The sequence below is a fragment of the Gavia stellata genome, chromosome 20 (assembly GCF_030936135.1).
Source record: "Gavia stellata isolate bGavSte3 chromosome 20, bGavSte3.hap2, whole genome shotgun sequence".
NCBI lineage: Eukaryota > Metazoa > Chordata > Aves > Gaviiformes > Gaviidae > Gavia > Gavia stellata.
The window spans coordinates 606826-621901 of record NC_082613.1 but is presented as its reverse complement, the minus strand read 5'-3'; the positions used below and the strand labels follow the sequence as shown (position 1 = coordinate 621901).

The window sequence follows — 15076 nt, the reverse complement described above, 5'->3', positions numbered from 1 at the left end:
TGGAGCTGAGGACCGATGTCGCGTGGCAGCTCCTGGCACGGGCTGGGGCAGCCCTCGTCCATGTTGGGAAATCACCACGATGGACACCGGCACCCCTCCTGGCATGAGAGAGCTCGCGGCTCCTCCAGCCCTGAAACCCACCTGCCTTTCCCCATCCCGAAGCTTGAAACTCCTGAAGTGGTAGCACCGCCGGCCAAGCACTGCCAGCCCTTATATCAGCACAGCACGGCATGGCACGGCACGGCATGGCCCCAGGCTGCCGCGGGTCCCGTCCTCTGGCAGGCAGGGACTGGCCACGGGGCAGGCAGGGAGAGCTCGTGATCTGCTTAATGGGTGTGAGCAGGGTGCCAAACCGACTCTGATTGATTGCCGAGGAAACGCTTAATTTAGGCAATGTATTTAAAGGAACTAATCAGAATTGTATTAATATTTATAGGCCTTATGGAGAAGTTGATAGTCGCTATTTGAGGGTATTAACTGTTATCTTATACTGGGCAGGACCATGGTGTTTGGAGGCAACTTTAATTGTGTTGAAAGCAGTCGAGATCTCACCAGAAACCGGTGACAGCAGCCCGCCCGACGCTGCACATCCAAACCACGTTCACAGCATTAATGAATATCCCCTGGAATGAATAACCCTGCCCACGTGATCCTCCCCCCGCGAGCGGCCAAGCATCCCCCCCGAGCATCCCTCCAACGAGGAATGGGTGCAGCCGCCCACTCAGGGCCGTGCTGCGGGCGATGGGGGGCTGCGGAAGCCAGACCCTCCCCGTCCTCCAGCCCCATGGAGCAGCAGCATGGTCCCCACGCTGGACGCGGTGCTCCCGGTCCCACTGCTGCCAGTGTCCCCATCCATCTGGCCTGGAGAAGGGGGCTGGGAGGGCCTGGGGGCAGGCGGGTCCAGCAGCCCCCGGCGCATCCATAACCAGCTCCCTGCCTGCGCCTGACCTCTCGCTATAGCAAAGTTCACATCAATTTTCCTTCCCCTCATTTGTCTGTAAACCATGAAGAAAAATCACCGCCGTCTGCCCACATCAGGCCGCCGCGGTGATGTATGGCTGTAATAAAAACCCCATTTTGGGAGGCTGCCTTCCCCGTGCCGCCAGCCGGCGCGCCATGCGTGGCCGTGCCGCCAGCCGGGCTGTGCCGCATGGCTCAGGGCCGGGGCTGCCGCCTGCCTACAGGCAGCCATCGCCATCCCAGCCCTGGACCCCCTGCGCCTCCATCCCAGTCTCACCACAGCCAGCGGCCAGCGGTTATGGATAGGAGCTATTGGAGCAATTAGAGCTGTTATGGAGCAGCAGCCTCTGTGCCGCATTCAGGCGGATGGTGCCATTAACCCCTGAGAGCCAGATCCTGGGGGATGGCCCGAAGGGGGGCTGAGCGGGGGGCTGGAGCAGGCAGCACCCTGCCTGGGCTGGGCACCCTCCTCGCCCCGAGCTGGGGGACAGCCCCAGGGCCATGCGCCATGGCCTTGCCTGAGCTCCCGGTGCAGCTGCTGCAGCCCCCACCAGCTCCGGGGACAGGGTGCTGAGGATGGGGTGCTGGGGACAGGGGGACGGGGTGCTGGGGACAGGGTGCTGGGGATGAGGTGCCACACCCCCCTGCCTGCCCCACACGGGGACTTTCATCTCGGCAGCCAGCAGCAGCCATGGTGCTAGCTTGGGTCCAAGCAGAGCAGGTGGGGAGGGAGATGAATAATAAATCGGCACTTTCAGGAGGTTTTCACCTTTTCTGTTTCAAGTTCCTCGCTGTCTCTGCCTGCAGAGATCGCCAGCAGCCATGGCCAACAGCCACGGCCAGCAGCACCTGGGGAGGGAGCGTGCACCGCACTGTCCGGCTGCTGCAGGTTTGACACAAAAAACTGCTTTCCCGGAGCAAATGCCGCCCCTGCGGCACCCCTGCCCGCCCCCCCAGACCTGTCCCCAAGGCGCTGGGGCAGTGAGGCATTGCCAGAGCGGGTGGGCATCACCAGCCAGTTCAGCACCAGCTCCCCATGACGCCCGGAGCGATGCCCGGAGCGAGGGCTGTCCTGCGGCCGCTCCATGATTCATCACACCCGTGCCTGGCAGCTGCCACACCGGACGCAGCGGAGGGAGGCAGTGCCAAACTCGGACCCAGTGCACCCCCCCTGCTCCATCCACCCCTGAGCCCAGCCCGAGGGTCCCCACGGTGGCAGGCAGAGGCTGGGGTATCACCGCTGCGGCACAGCGATGGAGGTGCCGCTGCCCCGGAGTACACCAGGGTGCTCTGCGCCCTCACTCAGCCTTCCCAGGAACGTCCCCAGCATCTGCAGGCAGCGCACTCATCCACAGCCCGCTCCCCTCTCTGGGCTCTCGTTAATTAGCAAATTAATAAGACAGTATGAGCACTGACGGGAGGTGTTTCTGGGGAAGACCTGCAGGTCCCTGGCTTGCAGGTGGCGGTGCCTGACAGGGACGGTGCCACCCCCATGGGAGCTGCTCCTGTGCCTGCCCTGGCCGCACCCTGCGCCCACTGCCTGCACCAAGACCAGGCTGAGCTCCGGGCAGCAGCGGGAACACGGCAGCTTCCAGGACGGGCACCAGGCTCAGGTCGATGCCGAGCAGGGAAGGACATGAGCCCTCGGCCCCAGCCCAGAGGCCAGCTGGCGGCAGGAGCGGAGGCTGGCACAGGGATGGGCACCTGTGCCCCATCCCACCCCCGGCACAGCAGCGGGACCTGCAGCCCCCCGGCCATGCCCTCCTCAGGGACCAAGCTGGGAGCGAGTGGCTGTGGGTGCTTGGCCAGGGCAGCACCGCGGGGCCATGCCCGCAGGGCCCCCACGGACCAGGGAAGGGGCTGTGTCTGGGAGGAACGTTTCACACCAGGGCCAGCACTGCCCGGCTCTGCGCAGCCATGCGAGGTGTCAGGGGCCCCACACCGGCTGCCTGCTGGGGGGGTCCGGGCTGAGAGCCAGGAACGAGGGGCTGGCTGGGGCCGCCTGCCACCGCGAGCAAGCCGGTACCCCGCATGCTGGGTACGGGGTTCCTGGGCTCAGCCAGGGTCTGGGCTCGCAGCTCCAGCGCAGGTGGATGTGGCCAGGAAGGGAAGCGGGAAGGTGCTGGGCAGCATGTGGAGCCGCTGGCACCGCGGAGGCGCCGGGCAGGAGAGACAGTGGAGACTGGGCTGCTGCAAGCCAGGCATCCTGGCGGCTTTATTGCGTGGGACAGAGCGCAGCAGCCAGCACCGCCACAGACCCCGGCCCCTGCGCTGCCGGCCCCGCAGAGGGGGCCAGGTCCCGCTGCCGCCTTCTCCTCGGGGTCACTCCTTGGCTCTCCCTGGGGGACAAAAGGGGATGGTGAGGAGGAGGGTGCAGGCAGGGTGGGGGAGTGGGGGGAGGCAGCAGGATGCTGGCGCTGGGGAGCAGAGCTGGTCCCGGACCAACTGCTGCACTCACCCCCAGTGCATTCACCCCCCCAGCATCTGACCCCCAGCCCCGGGCATGTGCTGCCTCCCCTGACCCGCACCCACAGGGACGTGGCACAGCCGGGAGCAGCTCTTGTGGTTTCAGTGTTGCATGGAGATGGAACCACCATGCCAGGGAAACCGAGCAGCCTTGGCGGCTATTCAACCGCCAACGGCCCCAACCGCCCGTGGCTCCGCTCAGAAACGAGTGTCACAACTGCATGAGTGTCACAACTGGGTGAGTGCCCACACAGTGCCAGGGCCCCCCCACCCCACGGGGGCCACTGCGGCTCCAACAGCCACCTGCTCTCCCAAGGCACAGCCTGCGCCAAACACACTTGGCAGAGACGTGGGAAAGCAAATTGCAAAAGCAGGCTTTTCCCCTGCCCGTGCAGGCAGAGCGCCTCAGTGGTCAGGTTTCCTACTTTGATAATCAGGCTGCAAAATTGTGATTACTAACACTATCGCCTGGTTCTGACCAAAGATGACGCCACCTCCCAGGATGGAGCTGCAAGCTGGTGGAAATCACCCAGCATAAACTCCCGGAGGCCCCCATGCCACGTGCTGAGGCCCAGGAACGCTGCACGCCCGGGCAATGTGGGATGCTGCCACTCTCCCTGCTGCAGGGAGACCACCCTTGCTCCGCGGGGAAGGTAGAGCAGACCCTCCGGGTCCGGCCGCCTGGCCCCTGCCTCCACCCGGGCAGGGGCAGCCCAGTCCAGCCCCTCCTCTCACCCGGTTGCTGGCAGACCCGCTGGCACTCCTCCACTGTCCCGAAGTTGTTGGGGTTCCCCCCGCAGCCGCTGTAGGTGAATGGCTGGCAGGTCCCCGTGGCAGGGTTGTAGGCATAGTGATGGAAGCGTCCCCTGCACGGGCCAGGCACGGGCGGGAGGTGACAGATGTCACCCGAGGACACGGGGCTGTTGGAGGCAGCAGGACCCAGCTGGTGGCCCCAGCCACTGGGCAGGAGCTGGGCTGCGGTACCTCTATCCGGAGGCAGGCAGCCGCGGCCGCAGCCCGTGAAGCAGCACTTCTCGTGGCGGGGACAGTCGGTGTCGTCGCTGCAGGAGCTGTTGCAGGGGGCGAAGGTCTGCAGCACCCTTCTCTTGGGGCAGACGCCCGGTTTGGCTGCAGGTGAGAGAGGAGACCGGCTCACACCTGGGGTCTGCCCTGGCTGTGGCCCCCCTCGCACCGAGCCCCCCGGCTGCCCTTACCTGGCACCGGCTGCGTGCAGCGCACGTGGCAGCCCATGCTGCAGCACTTCCCGCTGCCTCGGCACTCGCTGTCGCTGGCGCACTCCACCAGGCAGATGGTCACCAGGCCGGGCTCCGGCCGCGGGCAGAAGCCCCTCTTGGCTGGGGGTGCCCAGCAGGGTCAGAGCCCCACCAGCCCCTGCCCACTCCCACCGCCCGGCCCACCCCGGGGTGCCCACCCCCGGGTCCTGCGGGCAGGGAGCAACGGGCACCCCTGTGCCCTACCCCAGAGGGGCTGAGAGCGGGGGGATGGGGTGCAGGGGCCACCCACACCGGCCCCCGCGGGTGATGCACCCCGCAGGCGGCGGCTGTGCTCGGGGGCGCCCGGACTCGCGCACCCCGTCCACGTGCCAGGACGGGGCGCGGGCAGGGCCCGAGGGCCCCCTCCCCGAGGTGGCTGCAGTCACCCCCCCGGGGAGAGAGCACGGGCTCGTTCAGGGCTGCTGGGGGAAGGGACCCCTCACCTCCCGTGGGGAGCCGGCACTCCCGTCCGCAGCCGGTGCTGCAGCAGCGCTCGCTGCCCGGGCAGTCCCCGTCCGAGGAGCAGAAGTTGCCGCAGGACTTCAGGGGGCTCCTGCTGGGCGGGGGGCACTCGCCGTGCTTCCCTGGGAGGGCGGGCAGGGCGTTACGGCGGGCGGGCAGGGCCCCCCCGCCTGGGCAGGGCCCCCTCGGCGGGGTCGGCACTGCCGGCGCCTGCTCTGCCCTGGCGGGGCCGCCCGGGGGGACCCCTCCCCGGGCCCCGCGCTCTTCCCGGGGCGTCCAGCCCCGCCGGCTGCGGGCTCTGCAGCAGCGGGGACGCGGGGCTGAGCAGGCTGTCCCGGCGGGGTGCCCCAGCTCGGAGCCCGCCCCCTCCCCCGCGCACCGCACGGCGGGGCGGGGGGACTCACGCCGGGGACACCGGGGCCGAGCTCGGAGCGCACCCCCGGGCCGGGGCTCACCTGGCAGGCGGCGCCCCGAGGCCGGCCGGCAGAGGCCGGGGGGGCCCGGCGGGGCCAGCAGCAGCAGCAGCAGGAGCAGCCCCGGCTTCATGGCTCTGCCCCCGCGCCGCCCGCGGCCGCTTAAGTAGAGCCCGGGAGCCGCGGCCCCGGCCCGGGCTGGCGCAGCGCCCCGCGCCGGTCCCCGCCTTCGGGGCCGGGGGGCCGCTCCCCGGCCCGGCCCGCTCCGACGGAGCAACAGCCTCCTCTGCCGGCCGCCGCCCGGGATGCTGCGCCGGGATCGGGCCCGCAGCCCACGGAGCCCACGGAGCCCACGGAGCCCGCGGAGCCGCGGGACACCGCAGGCGGGGGCACAGGCGGAGCTGCGCAGCGCCAGCCCCGGCACCGGCGCGGCACAGCGGGGAGGGGGCTGCAGGCAGGAGAGGGTGCAGGCAGGGAGGGGGCTGCAGGCAGGAGGGTCTGCAGGCAGGAGGGGTCTGCAGGCAGGAGGGGTCTGCAGGCAGGAGGGTCTGCAGGCAGGGAGGGGGCTGCAGGCAGGGAGGGGGCTGCAGGCAGGAGGGGGTGCAGGCAGGGAGGGGGCTGCAGGCAGGGAGGGGGCTGCAGGCAAGAGGGGGCTGCAGGCAGGAGGGGCTGCAGGCAGGAGGGGGCTGCAAGCAGGAGGGTCTGCAGGCAGGGAGGGGGCTGCAGGCAGGAGGGTCTGCAGGCAGGGAGGGGGCTGCAGGCAGGAGGGGGCTGCAGGCAGGAGGGTCTGCAGGCAGAGTGAGAGCTGCAGGCAGGGCGGGGGGAGGCTGCAGGCAGAGTGGGGGCTGCACAGGAAGGGAGGGGGCTGCACAGGCCAGAGGGACCATTCCCCAAGGCCAGAGCACGGCGTCGGGAGGACACACCAGGTTCACACAGCCGTGTGCCAGCAGGACTCGAACACGCCGTCATTAATGGCGCGCAGCTATGCGCTGTAACACGCAACAGGCGTGCGGCAGCCAGGGCAGGAAGGGTGCGAGGCCAAAGCCCCGCAGAGCGAGGAGCCACCAGTGCCAGCAGAAGGACCAGGCGCTTCTCTGGAGAGGCTGGCGACTCTCCACATCGTCACCACGGCACTGTGGCAGGTGCCCCATAGAGGCAAAAGTGTCACTCAGAGGGGCCCCGTGCACATAAACGAGGGACGGGACTGCTTTCACAGCCCCTGGTTTTCTTGCTAAAGGCTCCCTCTGTGTCGGACCCGGAGTTTCTGTAGCAACAAGCGCATTTGGCCACTTGGAGCCGAGATGACGCAAACAGGAATTTCCAAGCGGGGAAATACGATCGTTGAGCTGTAAAACCCCGTATGAGACCGCAGAGGTCACGTCGGCCTCAGCACAAAGACGCCTGCTTCCAGCCGGTCTGGCCTTGTGACAACCCCCCCAGGCAGGGAGCGTCCCTCCCGCACACCGGGCCTCTGGCCGAGGCTTTTCTCCCCATCTCCAGCCCTGGCAGAGGACCAGCCCCTTCCACCAGTCCCTCGAAAACCCAGGTCTGGCCCCTCTCTGCCCACCGCGGCCACGGGCTGCCCGCCCCGTGCCTTGCTGCCGCCCTGCCAGCCCTGCCCTGTGCCCAGCAAGCCAGGCTGCCTCTGCCCGACCTGCCGGCAGCGCCTGCCCATGCCCTTCGCCATTCAGCGGGGCACAGCCAGCTGTGCTGGCATGGCCCCAATTAAGCAGCGAGAGGTGCCACAGTGCAGACCCTCGGCAGGGACGTGCACAGCCCGGCTGTGCCCCCGCATGGTGTGGGATGGGGAGCAGGGAGCAAAGGTCCCGCTCGACGCAGCCGAGAGGCACGTCAGCGGCAGTGCCGCAGGGTCCCCATGGGCATGGAGCACACCTCGCCCTTGGCATGGTCACCCTTCACACGCTTGGCTGTGCTGGGCTGTCTGCGACCGCCCCGCACCATTAACCTTGGGCTTCCCCACCCCGTCCAGGGCTGCCTCTCACCGGTCCTGGTGCACGGAGAGGTGAAAGGCAGCCCCGGTGCTGACCCTGCCGGAGCACCTGTCTGCCGGGACACATCTGAAAGCCGGCTGACGTGACAGCACCCAGCTGCCCGCCTGTCCCTGCAGAGGAATGGTGCTCGGTGCACGGCGCGGGGCAGCGGGTGCGCCCAGCCTGGCACGTCACACAGGCTTCCCATGCTCTGCTCACCCTGAGGCCACACTCGCCCGCAGGGACCCGGCTGGCTGTCACCCGTGGCTCCGCAGGCAGCCACAGCGAGACGTGGGATTGGGCCAGGGCAGGCAGGTGCCGTGTCTTCACAGTGGGCATGGCTGGGGACAGACCCCCAGCTCTCCGTCCCACAACGACCCCGTGCCGTGCTGCCAGGATGGCCACCACCCCGGGGGAGCACGCTCCTGCTCAGTCCCCCCTGGGTTCCTGTCCCATAAATCCATCTAATCGCTTGTAACACCTGGGCAGTGCATTAACGAGTCTGCATTAACGAGTCCCACAGCTTGGTGAGGGGACCACCCGCCCTCTGCCCCTCACCTGCGGGTCCCCCCCGGCACCCCCAGCTCCTGCGGCCACAGGAATAAAGTCCCATCCACATCCTCTGGGCCACTGTGGATGTACCAGCCTCCCTCCTGTCCCCTCTGTTCCCTCTTTCCCAATGCGGAAAGCTCCAGCCCCTTCCTCTGGGCTCCCGGTGCCACAGGGGAGACCCCGGCCCATGGCCATGTCTCCCTTTCCCCCGGGGAGGGTGCTGCTGGTTGCTGACGTCCCCACCCTGGCTGCAGCCTGGCTGCTGGGACTGGGACAGGGCCGTGGTAAATGATTTCTCAGGCAATAACATGTTGTGGGGCTCTCGCTGCCTCGGGCACAAATGTGAAATGCAGCGAGAGTTTCGGCACCCGAAGGTTATGTGCGTGGCAGCCCCTCCCCGGCCCCACATGGATATAAACCCCTGCCGACCCACGCTAGCCATCCGCCACCCGCCAGGAGCACCATGAAGACCGCTGGCATTTTGCTCGTAGGCATCTTTGCCCTGTGTGCCCAGCTGCAGCCGGCTGCCGCAGCTGCCAGGGACACGGGTGAGTGCTCAAGGGAGGGTAGGGGGTGGCTGCATCCCCCCGGCTCTCGGGGCGTTGTGGGACTGTCTTGGGCTGGGGGTCCTGCATGGGACGAGCAGCTAAGACCGATCTCACCAGCACAGAGCCAGGCGCTTCCCCGGCTCTGGGGCACCTCACGCAGCACCACCGAGCCGTGAGGCTCTGGCTCTGCAGCGTGGAGAGGGGCTGCCGAGGTCTGCGCCGTGCAGGCAGCGCGGGCAGGCGGGGGGACTTGGTGGCAGCAGCAGGACACAGCAGTGCGGCAGGAGCCCTCCTGCCCATGGGGTGCACCAGCCTTTGGCTGCCAGCTGGTTGCACGACTGGGCCCCAAAGGGGTCAGATAATTCCCCACGCGTCAGCCCGTGCACACAGCACGGGGACCCTGAGCTGCTGTCTGCCGGGGCCCGATGTCTCCTAGAGCAAGGGGCTTCCCTCTCTATCACTGTCCCCTGCTTTTCCCACTCCGTGCTGTCAGCAGGAGGCTGGCTAGCCTCCCAGGGGCACCTTGCCTGGCCCAGCAATGCTCCCCTTTTAATCATTGACCGCCCTCCCTCAGCGGGCAGGGAGACGCAGACGTGACTCCAGCACCTTCCCTGCTGCCATGAAGGAGCCACGGTCACCCGCGGGGCTTGGGCAGAGCCAGTGTGACCGGACTCAGTGGCAGCGGGCACTGCCACCCAGGGATGCTGCAGGGAAAAGCCTTTGGGGTTGGGCTTGGGGCTGCTGATCCCGCGTCCTCAGCCAGGATCCTCCCCTGGGACATGCCTTGGCACAGGGACAGCTGCCTGCAGCCATGCTGGCAGACCCCCACGCTCCCCACAGCCATTCTCGGCCTCTGTCGAGGAAGCACCTGGCAGAGCCGGAGCGGGGACAGCAGCATCCCAAATGCCACACATTGGGATCGGGAGCCAAAGCATTTCTGTCTCCTGGAAAAGCGATACCGACTGCACGGGCTGGAGCCTGGCAGGGCTGCTGGCTCTGCCAGCAGCATGTTCAGTCCCCCTCTAGCTGCTCCGGCTGGCTGGGGGCAGCTCCAGCTGGATCAGCCGCTCGGCAGCCTGCCGGGCATGCCAGGGCCAAGGCATAACCTTGGGCAAACCCACCGACACCCACACTGCTCCCCGCAGCTCTCGCCTTCCTCCTCGGTTTCCCCCTTGTCTCCTGCCACAAGCCTGTTTCTGGGCTTCCGTCGGCTCCCGCCTGCTCCCGTCCAGCTGCTCCGGTGCAGCCCGGCTGCTGGCATCCACGCTCACAGCCTCCCAGCTCCGGCTGTTCACCACCAGCACCAAGGACATCCCACACGCTGGGGCAGAACTATTACAGGGTCAGACCAGGGCAATAACTCTCAAAGGCAAGCGCCGCTGGCAGCGCCGGCACAGGAGCAGCAGCTCAGTCACGGCGGGACACCGGGGCAGCCCCCTGCCCTGGCAGCGGGGACAGGACTGCTGGGTGGGCAGCGTCAGACCGGCAGCAGCACTGCTGCTCCAGGAAAGCTGCCGCTGGGTCCGGGTGGGCTCTGTCCCTGCGCTGCACAGGCAGGGACAGCACAGGTCCCTCGCCTCCATCCTGGAGGGCAGTGCTCACACCACCCAGCCAACGCTCATGACTGCAGCGGCCACGCTATCACCCCCACCCTGCCCTGGCTGCCGGAGCAGCGTGCCCCGGCCCTGGCACGGGGGCCACCGGGCTGCAACACAGCCGTCTTTATTCAGGGAGTCCTGGCATTAGCCCTGGACTAGAAACACTAGTCCAACCCAGTTCCCTGAAGTCCTGTCCCCAGTGGGGCCGGCCACACAGGCAAAGCAGGAGCATCCTGGGCAGCCTGAGCGTGGCCACGTCCTGGCAGTCTCACTGGCAGCTCCCCGGCACCCAGCCGCTGCGCACCCCAGCCCAGAGGGTGCAGGGACAAGGACTGCCCTGCCACTCTCCCCACCGCCCCGTGCCTGTCCCCTGTCCCCACGTGTCGGCTCCCACTGTCCCACTGCCGACGGCGGTGAAGCGCGGAGCAGCAGCTGGGCAGGCAGCTGGGCCATCCGTGCCGGCTCCTGTTACTGCATAAACACCCGCGCCGGGGAGGGGACCGCAGGCAAAGGCAAACAGTTACTGATTTACTGCCGCTCCACTCCGTGCTGCATTGTTGACTGTGGGGTTAAATTACCTGGAGACAGACCCTGGCAGAGCGGACACCAGCTCATGACACGGGGCAGGGACCGTGTCCCCTGCCCCACATACCCTTGGACCACACAGGGCTGCGGGATGCTCCAGCCCAGAGCTGGGGCTGCCCCTGGAGCCTCTGCCAGCGATGAGGGCACATCATCACTGGAGACGGGGCAGGTTTCACCCTCCTCCCCACACAGGAGAGGCTCAGCCTGCGACCGTGCCCAGGATGGGGCCCAGAGAGCCGGGATGCTTTGGGATTGCCTCCCAGCAGAGGGGCCCAGCCCGTGCCCCCCAGCCAGGCAGCACCGGCACTGCGCACAGGGACCCATGTCGCGATGGCAACCGAACGACCCAACGTGTTGAGCCAAAATCGGGAGCCGCGAGCAAAGGGGCTGGTGTCCTCGGGGCCTCCCCAGCGCAGTGCTGGGCTGCTCCCCTTCCGTCAGCAGCCCTGGAGGAATTGAAGCCACTGCCAACAGTGCCTGTGGAGGAGACGGGAACTGACGGAGCGGCAAACACTTATGGGAGCAGGGCAGCCACTGGGCCGGGGATCTGAGCTGCTTGGCTAGCTGGGCCTATCCAAACAAACCCCAGCTCGCTGCTGCCAGGCGCCGCAAAGCATCCTGGCCTGCCGGAGGGCAGTGCCCGTGCCGCGGGAGGGGCATCCCGGACAGCCGCCAGGCCGAGGGGGTCTGGAGTTGTATGGCCCCCGGCACCACCATGCCCCGGAGCACTGGGCGCGCAGCCGGAGCATGCCGGTGACTTGCTCCCCACTGGCCACTCGCCCGACCAGCGCTGCCGGCTGGTCCGGGCCACATCCCCGTGGCTGTTGGAGGCTGTGAGGACAGCGGGGGCCACGGGATGAGGCTGCAGCCAGGCAGAAGGAGCTCCCGAGGCTGCCAGGGAGGCGTGGGGGAGCCCCGGGGCGGGCGCCTGCCCGGAGGCGCAGGCAGCCTGGAGGGCCCTTCAGTCGAGGAGCAAAAGCTGGAGGAGAACAAGTGGCTGGAGCAGAAGCCGGGTGAGCGGCAGCTGCAGTCGAGCCGCAGCTCTTGGCTGCACCGCCGGCTGATCCCGGCCTCTGGGCACCAGCGGCTCAGGCCGGGGGCTCCGTTTGAGCTTGCAGCCATGGCTGGGGACGTGGCCGGGATGGATCGTGCCCCGTCCCTGGCACACCCATGCCTGCCGTGCTCCCCGCTGGCGGTACCAGCCGCATGCCCACGACCTCCAGCAACCGAGCCCCGCACGGGGCCGCGACAGCCCTGCGCCCCAGCTGCCTCGGGGGCCGGGGCCAGCCGGGGTCCCGTGTGCGGCGCACAGGGGCCATGGCTTGTGGCGCTTGGCTGCTGTTCCTGCCGGGCAAGTTTTCGGCGTGGCCGCCCGGTCTCCTCGAGGCTCCCCCTCCCTGGTCGGCAGCCAGAAGCGGCAGATACCTGATACTAGGGTTGTGCAAGCGCGAAGGGGGAGCCTGGCCCTGCCCGGCCCTTGGGAGCCACCCGGAAGACCGAGCCCTCCCACCCACCAGCCCCACCTGGAGAGGAGTTAAAGGCCGGCCGGGCGGCCCCGCACGCGCAGCGCCGTCTCCCGCACCATGCCCAAGGCCCACAGCGTGCTCGTCCTGGCGGGGCTCCTGGCTCTCTGGGCAGAGCTGCCTCCAGCATCCGCCCAGAATGTCACCAGTGAGTATGAGCGCACGGCACAGCACGGAACGGCACGGCTCGGCACACCCCGGGCGAGCAGCCAGCATCACTCCCAGCCCCAGGGCCTGCCGGGCTGGGGGCCGGGGCCGAGAGCCAGCCGGTGCCTGGCGCGGTTGGGCTCAGCAGCATCCCTGGACCCCGCCCTGGGGCTGGCGGCAGCATCTCCCGCCTTGGGACGGCAGCCCTCGCCTTGCCGCGGAGCCGGCAGCCCCAGCGCCCACCCACGCCCTCCGCCTTTGCCTTGCAGTGAAAGCCGGTGTGTGCCCGGACCCAGCGACGGAAGCAGTGAACTGCACGGTGGGGTGCCAGTCCGATGGCGACTGCGAGAGCACCCTCAAGTGCTGCCCGGCGGCCTGCGGCAAGGCCTGCCAGAAGCCCGACGGTAACGCTCCCTCCTGCTCCTGGCCCCACTGCCCGGAGCCGGCCGCGCTGCCGCGAGCTGACAGCCCATCCCAGCCAACGGCACCGGTGCTCCAGGGCGTGGTAGCAGCCGTGGGCCCCTTGCGCGTCTGGCTGCAGCACGGTTATCAGGGGCTGCGTGGGGAGGCCGGCGGTGTCAGGGTGTGCTCCCGCGGGGTGGCCTCCTGGCACGGTGCACCCTCGGCCCGGGCTCACCAGGGCTGCGCTCACCCCTTCCTCCTCCCAGTGACATGAGGGTTGAGCAGATGCCTCCAAATGACGCTGGGGCGGGTGCAGAGGGCCCGACCCCGTGCCTGGGAAGAGTCTCCCAACAGCGTCATCCCCAGCCCTGCGCCCGACACGGCCCCACAGCCACCTGGCTGAGTACACTCACCATGCCAGTCCTGCTGCAGAGCAGCCCCAGTAGATGGGCGCAGGATTTGGGATCTCCAGCCGCAAACACGTGGATCTGCAACAGAGGGTCCCGTACCTCCATCGCCGCCTGCAAGGACAGAGCTGGCCTGGCTGTGCCGCAGTGGAGGACGGCACAGTGCCGAGCCAGGAGCCCAGTGCTGGCGGCAGACAGCAGCAGGCAGCCGGAGAGCAGGGCAGGGGCCCGGACAGCAGGGCAGGACCCCCCACAGCCCGGGCACAGGCTGCCTGGGGGGCACGTGCCCCGCACCAAGGCCTGAGCTGAGCCCATGCGCCACAAGCGCACAGCCGGGGCTGTCCACGGCAGCTCTGGGGAAAAGTGGGGCTGAGGCTGCCACTGGGGCCGTGGCTGCGTGTCCTGTGCCGGCCATGCACCCCTGAGTGGGAGGCTGAGCACAGGGACCACGGGGGACCACCATGCCATGTGGCCTCCCCAACATGTCCCCATCGGATCAGGCTGGCGGGAGTGCCAATGGGCAGAGCCGTGGGGTGGGGGAGCCGCCAGCCGGCACAGGGGTCCCTCCTCCACAGAAGCCAGGGGCCAGGGCCATGCCTGCGGCTCCGGGAGCTGCAGAGCCGGCCCTGCCCCTTGTGCCGGGGCTGACGGGTCTCAGGCCATGTCCCTTCGCCTTTGCAGAGAAGCCCGGCACCTGCCCGCCCGTCAGTCCGGGGATCCCCATGCTGGGCGTCTGCACGAACCAGTGCAAGACAGACTCCAACTGCTCCGGGAGCCAGAAGTGCTGCAGGAACGGCTGTGGCAAGGTCTCCTGCGTGACGCCCCTCCACTGAGGTCAGTCGGGCACCCGCCGACCCCGGGGATCCCGCAGCACCCGCGGCGCAGCACCCGCACGCCTGTCCCGCTCACTGCCCTCTGCTCCCTTTGCAGGCGCAGCCACCTCCTGCCAGCCCGGCCACAGGGAAGCTGCTGCCCGACATGAGTCCCGCACGCCCAGGCCCCGGCCCCACACTGTCCCCCCTGGCCTGGCCGTGCTCCCAGCTTGGAGCCTTCAGCCTCAGCTTCCTCTCCGGGGTCCCCTTCTTGGGGTGCGCCGCAGCCCCCCACACTCTCACCAATAAAGCAGCCTCTCCCTGCCACGCTGGTGGCCGCCTCTCCGTCCCGCTGCGCTCCCGGCTGGGCAGCCACTCTGCCCGCTCCCAGCTGCATCCTGCCCACCACAGCTGCCGCTGAGCACTGATGCCGGTGCTGGGGCCACCTCGAAGGGCTGCACATGACAAGTGCTGGCACCGACGGGATGCACTGTGTCTCTAAGGGTCCCAAGCCTGTGCCCCTGCCCGAGGCTGCCCCATGACCCCATGGCTCGGGCTGCCCCATGGCCCCATGGCCTGGACTTCCCTGGCACACCGGCTCCTCCACCTTTGCCCAGATGTGCTCAGGGTGGGACCATCGCAGCACAGCAGCATCCATGTCCCATGGGAGCAGAGCTGCTCTCTGCTCTGCAACGGCCAGGGGACGGGGAGGCTGCTGGCATGTGCCGTTGCACAAGCATCACCCAAGTGCCCTCCTGCCCCACGCGCTCCCAGCCCAGCAGTGGCACGTCACCCACGGTAGGAGCCCGAAGGGGCCGTGGGCAGTGAAGCCCATATGCCCCTGCCCCATGACTGCCCCATGCCTGCCCCTGCCCCGTCCCCCCTCTGCCTGCTCAGAGCTGGGCCCCACTCTTGCTCCTGCCCCACTCTCCCTGG

The 15076-nt window shown here is 68.5% G+C and overlaps 1 protein-coding gene across 1 annotated transcript; it reads left to right on the top strand.

Annotated features, from left to right (window-relative positions):
• Window positions 1-12432: 12432 nt before the first annotated feature.
• LOC132318787 (WAP four-disulfide core domain protein 2-like) lies at window positions 12433-14161 on the top strand. Its single transcript, XM_059827378.1, has 3 exons — window positions 12433-12520; window positions 12789-12923; window positions 14010-14161. Exons 1-3 carry the CDS (start codon window positions 12433-12435, stop codon window positions 14159-14161), a joined length of 375 nt encoding a protein of 124 aa, XP_059683361.1.
• The last annotated feature ends 915 nt before the right edge of the window (window positions 14162-15076 follow it).

Excerpts from the sequence above, each read along its gene's own strand:
- LOC132318787 (XM_059827378.1), top strand. The coding sequence starts at position 12,433 with ATGCCCAAGGCCCACAGCGTGCTCGTCCTGGCGGGGCTCCTGGCTCTC. Across the intron at positions 12,521-12,788 it reads ATCCGCCCAGAATGTCACCA|TGAAAGCCGGTGTGTGCCCG; the intron begins GTGAGTATGAGC and ends TTTGCCTTGCAG. Across the intron at positions 12,924-14,009 it reads GGCCTGCCAGAAGCCCGACG|AGAAGCCCGGCACCTGCCCG; the intron begins GTAACGCTCCCT and ends TCGCCTTTGCAG.